At 42.5% G+C, this 8,378-nt stretch overlaps 1 protein-coding gene across 1 annotated transcript in view; it reads left to right on the forward strand.

Annotated features, from left to right (window-relative positions):
* Nucleotides 1–3,158, forward strand: part of FOXP1 (forkhead box P1) — a gene marked incomplete at its 5' end in the record, with an annotated part of 33,678 nt that extends 30,520 nt beyond the window's left edge. The window contains one exon of the mRNA XM_010158217.1: nucleotides 2,051–3,158. Within this exon, the coding sequence (XP_010156519.1) occupies nucleotides 2,051–2,195 (145 nt within the window). The remainder of the gene's footprint in view (nucleotides 1–2,050) is intronic.
* Between the last annotated feature and the right edge of the window lie 5,220 nt (nucleotides 3,159–8,378).

Here is an 8,378-nt window from a genome sequence, read left to right on the forward strand (position 1 = left end):
AAGTGTGGCCCCCACAGCCTGTTCAAAATGTAAGGTTTTCTAGTTGAAAATAATTGGCGTGGTTTCATGTTGGGTGAGGCCGTGAGCTGCTGGGACAGTTAGCACGTGCACACCTCCGAGGTGACAATCCACTCGCAGTACGTTGTATGTGCCTCATTCGCAACCTCTGATATTTGAGTCGTCGCCTCGCAGTCTTTTTGTCCCCCCTCCTCTTTCAATAATTAGGTCAGGATTGTATGAGCAGTGTCTCTTCCCTTGTAATTTTTGCGAAAATGACGTGACGTGCAGAGGAGCCTCTTTGCTTCCTGGGGGGTGTTGATCGGACACGTATTTGTGAGTTTGAAGGGAGAAGGTACGTGCACGCGGAGGCTGCGTCACTTCTCCCGCCGCTCCTTTGTTGGATGGGTTGGAAGGTGCAGTTAATACTTCAGTATCGATCCAGCACTTTGCAACTCAAGAAGTTGAAATACGCAGGGACTTGAAAGGCATTCGCAGCTCACGTTAGAAACGTCTGTAGTCAGCAAGTTAGATGCTTCCCGGACGGATCCAGGATCAAGCCGAAATAAATAAAGAGGGTGCGGCACAGCTTTGCACGAGGGTGCAGCGGGTTCAGCCCGCTCCTCGAGGTAGGCAGGGTTACCGATGGCTTGTGTGCCGCTAGCCACTGCCTTCTTGTTCGGTGGTTTATCCTCGCTGTCCGTCACTGCAGCGGAGTGCAAATGGTGTCGTTCTTCTCCACACAAAACATAAAATACAGCTGGTTTAAGTCATTCGTTTTAACGCAGAGCTGCGCGAGGAGAGAAAAACTTCTTTCGGTGAATGTTTTCAGATCATGTTTTCACGTCGCCTACGTGAAAGGGTTAAATCGGCCCGCATGGAGGAAAAGCCAGACTCTAAGAGGTGGATATCAACTCACTGAGAGACACGAGTGGGGACTTGAACTCATTAACACTTTATTTTAAGGGATTGCCTGCAACATCAATTATTTAGGAAGCAAACAGGGTCTCCATTGCTGTGTCACATTATTAATACTTGGTAATGTCAATAAAATCCTACTTTCCTATAAAGTCCCACCAACAAGGCACTATTGACTCACACGGCTGTTTTACATTTCAAAAGCTGCCGGGGGGCTGAGGGGGGAGTGGGGGAGATAAAAAAAAAAGAAAAGGTAATTTGTATTTGTATAGGATTTGTTGTAAATATGATTTACGAACAACATTCTTCAGTTGTTATCGTACCCCTGTTGAATGACCAAGCCCCGTTCCCCTGCGGGTTATCCGTGTGCTATGCCGTAATGAGAAATTTGGCAGATCTCATCTCTCCAGTACATCCTCGTGCCCACCATGAGCTGGGGATCATGTTCTGCCTTGTTTACAGCTGACAGTGTTATTATTCTCGTTAGGGCTGTGCTTTCTTATCATATTGTTGTGTTGAGCGAGCCTTTTCCTCTCTGTTTGTGTTTCCTGGCAGGGCTTTTCTTCCCTTATTGACAGTTTGTAAAAATATGCATTAATTTGGAGTTTAAAGCATGTATCATGGTGTCTCTTTGCTGTGTTTGCTTGAAGTTGATTAATGATAGAACCTCACTTGGGGTCGTCCTCTGGAGAGTTGTCTCACAGGTTCTGCATGTTAACGAGAGACGCCGCACACACAGCGAGCGATGATTAGCCCAGCCTCCGCCGGCGCGGCGGGCTGACAAACTGCTGCTCTGCCGTTCGGATGCTTATTCCGCTTATTTATCCAAAGATTGTATTAATCAACTTAATATGTCAGCTGAGAGCGTTTTCTCTCGATCCCGAGACGGAAACCCGATCGAGGTGCTCCTCCCAGAGTGTTTTCCCAGGGAAGCTGAGCGCCGCCTGCCCGGCGTAGCCTTCGCTTGGCTTCAGTGGCCGGCGTAGAGGTTGAGGGGCTTCTCCTTGGTGATCTGGAGCTCGTAGACCTGGCACACCAAGTCTGAACCCCCAGACCACCTTGCCTTTCTCCCCAAGCTGTGGAAACCGTTCTTTAAGGAGCAGCTTGCTGACTGAGGGTGTTTTTGTTTTCGCAGGCACTCCGTGCATGTCAAAGAAGAGCCGTTAGATCCAGATGAAAATGAAGGCCCGCTATCCTTAGTGACAACAGCCAACCACAGTCCAGATTTCGATCACGACAGAGATTATGAAGATGAACCTGTAAATGAGGACATAGAATGAGTATGTCTGACAGCGTTATCCTGAGAATGAAGATTGGAAGAACACGTCAAACTTAGCTGTGAAATCTCTCCATTATTGTACAGTCTGGAGGATTCTCAGTCCACTTTGACAACTATGAAATATGTTAACTTTTAGTGCCATCAAGTATCCCATTTGGGAGTATTTTTGATTTTTCTACTTTTTGTTGAAAAAAGGAATTTGTACTCTGTGCATTGGATGGACTTGTTTGGTACTTGGGATTTTCCTCTCTTACAGTCAACTTCAGTGTTGTAAATTTGCTAAACTGATTCACTTGCATTTAGCAGCCAGCTGTGGACTGCAGGTCCTGCCAATTTTGGACACTTGAGGACATCAACCTGAGCATGTACACCTGAACTGCAGATCAAGTCTTTGCCCAGATTTTAAGGATTCCAATGGACAACATATTTGCACAGTACTGCATGTTGATTATCACTGCCTTTACTCCATTTTTTTTTTGTCCTTTTGGTTTTTTTTTTCCTTTTTCCTTTTTTTTTTTTTGCTTCCATTTGGGTTGGGGAAGGCCTGTGTGTGCACGTGTGTGGATATGTGTGTGTGCGTGTGAGCGTGTATATCGGGGGAGGGGTTAACAGAAAAAAAAAATTATCCCAAACTTTTTAATGTATTGCTTTTATTCCCCCACCCCACTTCTCCTCTACCATTTTAAGTTCTGACCTCAGGCCTCATCTGGGCCCAGGGCCTCTCGGAGGCTTCGACGTTTTCTGTACTTTGTGATGAATGTTAATAGGTGTTTTTATTATACGAAGCTGAATGTCATTGAATTGTTTGTAGTTTTTTCTGTCATTCATTCCAGTTTCCTTCAGATGCCACCATGTTTTCTTTAGCGATGGAAAACATTCCATTTCGGTGTCTCCTTTTTTTTTCTTTTTGGTTGGTTGTCGTTTTTTTGAAAAGGTCCCAAATGCTGCACTATACACGTGGAAGGGTTGTCCAACAGAGAGAGAGGAACGAAGTACTGCAAGCATGAGAATGAATGACAGATGAACATAGAAACACTGTAGGAAGCGACGCAGATTCATTCCACAAAGCAGTATTTTTAATTTGTTGTTTTGTTTGGGTTTTTTTGATTTCTCTTTTCTTTTCTTTCTTTCTTTTTTTTTTTTTTATGGCGGCAACGGTGAATATTAGCAAATGCCACAAAACTGAACAGCACAAAGAAACGTACGCAGCACCAACGGAGTTCGCTTGTAGTAGAGGATGAATAAGCAGTACAGTGGCAGGTTCTCGGTTGTGTAACGCGCTCTGATGGGTCAACAAATCTTTCTGGAATGTCTCAGATGGCCGAGATGGGCACCTACACCTCTATTATTGCAGTTTGTTGGGTTTTTTTTTTTCTTTTTGCATTTGCATTTGCAAATAGTGGTTGGAAAGATGACTTCATTAAATTGTTATTGTACGTGGTGATGTTTCACGGTTAAACATCAGTTCAGGATTGCTTGGTGGCATTAATCTGTTTGAATACAAATTAGATTTCAGATTGAACTTGTTACGGGAGTTAATAAGGACGGAGCCCCACTAATGCTAAAGTGTTAATTTTCAGCTGTGCAAATCCAGGACTGCAGTGAAGATTGTTATGCAATATTACACCAGCCAGTATGGAAACCTCGCCGTCGGAGGCGGGAGATCTAGGAGAGAATTTGCGCCGGGGCTTGTTAGGCTCTTCAAAGCAAACATGACATACAAAATTTGTTGCGATAGGTCAGTAAATCTCAAACACCTAAATATTTTCATTCTGCAACCACTTTTCCGTCACTCACTTATTTATGTAGGACTGTAGCTTTTTTTATTATTTCAAAAAGCCTTTCAGAGCTTAATTTATATTCTTCTTTGTACCTTTTTTTTCCTAAAATTACCAAAGATATTACACAAAGGTAAATTATGTTCTCTGTTATATGCTTTATCTTATGAAGCCAAATATCCTCTTATTGTTGATCAAAGGAGGTTGAAAAATTTAGAGGGAAATGACAAGATGTGGGCTATTGCTAACCTGAGAGGGAAACTGCTCCTTTATTCTAGAAAATTTAGAAGGCCAAGTAGACGTCTGAACCAAAGTTGTTACTTTTTATTTGCAATTCTTTACAGTGACCAAAACGAAAGCCTGTAAAGAGGAATCGAGGAGAGCTTTTGAGGCTAAAACTAGGAATCAGTGTTACTGGTGGAGCTGTGAGAAGGGAGCTTGAGAAAGCAAAGACACAGTTATTTCGCGGAAAATTAAAGTATCAGATAAAGGAGACAGTTTAACAAAATACAGAAGAGGACAGAAAAAGCTCCCACAATTTAACTGGACCACATAATAGTATTTCTAGAATTAAAAGAAAAAAGAGTTTTTGGTCTTTGGTTCTACAGCTTGTGTGCCACTTCTGTTTCGGGACTGTGCTAGGATGACTGCTTTAATTTTGGTTGATCTTGGCAAATTTGCTCAGTTTTGTTTAGTTTTTGGTCAGCATTTTCATAAGGAAATAACACTCCTGTCCACTCATGAGCTTTGGTACAAGCAAGTTTATTGGCAGTTACTTTTGTAAAACTCAACTCTGCTTCAAAAGACAAAAAAAGAAAAAAAAAAAAAGGACAAGAAAAAAGGGCAGTCTGTGGTCATTTGAAACATTTTTTTGTTTGTTTAAATTCTATCCAGGCAGCTTCGTGACGTGCCGGCGGTAGCCAGACGGGGATCATGAGAATTGAGCCCTGTGCTTCTAAACTGAGTGGTTTGCTGGTTAGTTCGGTATTCAGAAGGGGATAAAAATCCGGTAGATTAGTTCATTCTCAGCATGTGTAGCTAGACATGAGTAAAGATAACAGCATGAGAAACTGTTAGTACGCATACCTCAGTCCAAACTGTTAGGGAATGAGTAAATAAAAATTACATTTCACTCAGTTGCACTTAGTTGTATGTCTTGCATGCTTAGTCTAAAGACTGTAGCAAAAATAAAAAAAATGAAAAAAAGAGAAAAAGAAATAAAAAATTAGATTTTAACACATCTGGCAGGTGTCGCAGCCTCGCAGAAGAACCAACTGAAAATCTCAGGCTTTACATCAAGCAAACTTCACTATGATTTTTACAATCCTGATTCTGTATCCCTTTGGATATACGGTTGCTTCTTGAGGGAGGGGTTTATTATGTTGTACATATATATCCCACTGTGTCTGTGTGAGCCTTTGTCTTTTGGGGGGAGGGGGGGGCGGGAGGAAAAGGTGAAAGGTCCTTTTTTTTTTTTTAGATATCATTCCTCAAAAGGAATAAATGCAGACCTGTTTGTCAAAACACCTTTTGCTTTTTGTGCAACTGCTTTATATTAACTATACTAAAAAAATAGCTTTGAAAAAAAAAAACCTACTGTATGTAATGGAATTGCAGAATACGCTGCACATGTATTTTATTTAGTTATCCTTGCTTTAAGAATATTGGATGACATTTGCTGACATGTGGGAGAAAATCCCTGACTTTTTTTTTTTTCAGCTTTTAAATTGTAACATAGTTGACAGATTTTTTTTTTTTCCTCCTGTTATCATTGATCGAAGCATTTTTGTACAGTTTTTGTGTTTAAGCTGGTTATTTTGATACTTTCCCACCCCTTCTGTTATCTTACCACTGCCTTTTCTGGCTGTCTTAAACAAAGTTCATATATTTGAAAGGAAAAAAAAAAAAAAAGTCGTTTAAAAAAAAATAAAATATTGTTTTTCTCCTGCTGCAGTAAATATTTTGCATGATGAATTCCAGGGTCACACTTTCAAAGTTTATCAGTGAAGTAGTGATTAATAATGGGGAGTGTCAAACTATTGAACTTTTGTATAAAAACAAAAAAAAAAACTTTACAAGGTGCCAAGATGTAAAGACAATTTGTTACATGTTTTTTTTCTCAAAGAAAAGCGTACATTATGAAAGTAGTACCATGTATCAGGTAAATCGCTGTCAGGAATGAGAGTCAAAGCCTTCCTTGTCCACACACACAAAAAGTTTGTAAATGTAAAACCTGTTAGGTTTCTGCATTCAACTAAAAAGTGAAACGAAAAATCAAGGCTTATGTAGAATAAGTGACCATAAAAATAATACCTTTGGTTTTTCTTTTCGATTCTCGCTCGCAAGAGTCCAGGCCCTGCACCCCTCCTGGAGCCCCCGCTTCGGGACGGGACCGGGGCAGGGATTCTGGTTCTACAAATACTGAAGATCATTAGATATTTTATGTATACGCAAACATAAATATATATATATATATAAAGTTTTTACAAATGATTTTGAACTACTGCAGTTTTCAGATTGCCGGTAATCTCACGTTCAGTGCAGCGTGACGAGGACAAGCGTTTGAACTCTTTTGCAATCCTTTGGTACCTTTGGGTAACGAACTCGGCCTGAGTTTCCAGCTGTTCCAGAAGCCATTTAGTATTCTAGTCTTGCGAGGTGAGTTTGCAGTTAACGACTGCGTTTTAATGGGCCCGGACCAGGTAACCAACTATCTTCTACCCATAAGCCTTGATGAAAATGGTACAGTCCAGACTGTTAGCATGGTGCTTCGTGTGTATGTGCTGCCAGTAACGAGATCTTCTTTCTTCTTTTTTTTTTTTTTTTTGATAAGGCATAAAAGAAACTCATTCCTTACATCAACTGTAATTCCATCATTCCATGTCTGTTGATACAGACAATAAAAAATGTTGTGTAGTCAGTACTAATTACTGACATTATAGCATTCTCAAATGCAATAAAAATGCTGGTTGTTCACACTGGTAATGCAAGTTGCCATGTCCTAAGTTTTTGTTTTGTTCCCCCCCCCTCCTCCTCCACGACTCCGTGTCGCATGCCCTGAGGCCCCGGGCCCCAGCGCTGATCCGTGGAGCGGCTGGTTGCTTCTCACACGTGTCCCAGCGCGTGCACGGGCGGTCTCGTCGCTCTCCTTGGGTCTCCCCCCACCACATCAAACGGCAAGGCGCTTTAGCGATGGGTTTGTGGCTGGTTTGGGCAGGGTGGGTTGAATGACCCCCCTCCCCTGCTCGAGCACTGGGAGCAAGGAAGATGCTGTCGTTCAAAGAACTCGTCTTTTCCGAACAGGTCCGTCGGCATTTGACCGCTGGGGTCATGGGGAGTTGAGGGTCTTTGCTTTCTCATGGGACTCCCAAGGGGAAGGCGTCAACGCAGGGGTCTGGGGGCGCAGCCTGCGACTGCGTCCCGGTGCGGTGCCCTAAGGGAGCTGCTGGGTGCAGCGCAGACCGTACGTCTGCGGGAGGGGCTTTGCAGGATCGGCCTCTTGGTCCGCAGAACCATGAGGAACAAAGTCCCAGGTCGTGCTGTCGCCCGAGATAAACTTCAAAGGCAAAACCCACCTTCTTTTCTTTCGAGTAAGCACACATCTATTTTCTTCATCAAGTTTTATAAAGAAAAATAAAATGTTTAATAACTAGCATTAGCAGCAAACTGAAATTTCAGCGGAGAGATTTTTCATGAATAATTCATTGAAATTTCACATCTGCAAGATTAGTCATCCAAATAAAATGCTAATGTCAAAAACATGCACCGTCTATAATATTCTCATCAAGAAATCTTTTTGCATATAATGATAAATGCTTAAATTAGTACAAATGATTTTATAAAAATATTCTATCATAAAATTATACCAGATAAGTACTTTTTTTTTGCGGGGGGAGGAATCTTTGCACACTCAATGTGTCTCAAAATGGTATTGACTGGTTGATTTTAATAATCAAAATACAGAGGATAAAATTTGGTCTTGGTTGTGTATTGCCCTTCTGGCGTTGGTGAGGTTTTAGTGAACTGGAGCGTTCCCACTTTGGGGATTGGCGTTTTCCTAAGTCCCAGGCAGGGGGTGTTCAGGCAGAACTTGATGTGTTGTCAGGAGTGCTCTGTGTCCCCGAATCGCGTGTGGGTGCGTTGCCTCCGAGCAGGGGAACAGGTCCCCGAAGGAATCCCGGGAGGGCTCCCGGCTGCTCTGTTTGAGGATGTGTCCCCAAACAGGTCACCCCAGGGGGAGCCAGGTGGGTTGAGCTGTGAAGCCATCACAGCCAACTCGGGTATTTCACCTTCTTGGGCATCTCCCGTCGCGCATCTGAGGCGAGAGAGACCCAACCACATTGCTTGTCACCTGCTGACATTGTGTGGTCTCGGATTGAAGGGGAGCTGCTGGGGTGGGTGCCGAA

This window comes from Eurypyga helias, unplaced genomic scaffold (genome assembly GCF_000690775.1).
Source record: "Eurypyga helias isolate BGI_N326 unplaced genomic scaffold, ASM69077v1 scaffold239, whole genome shotgun sequence".
In the NCBI taxonomy this organism is placed as follows: Eukaryota; Metazoa; Chordata; class Aves; order Eurypygiformes; family Eurypygidae; genus Eurypyga; species Eurypyga helias.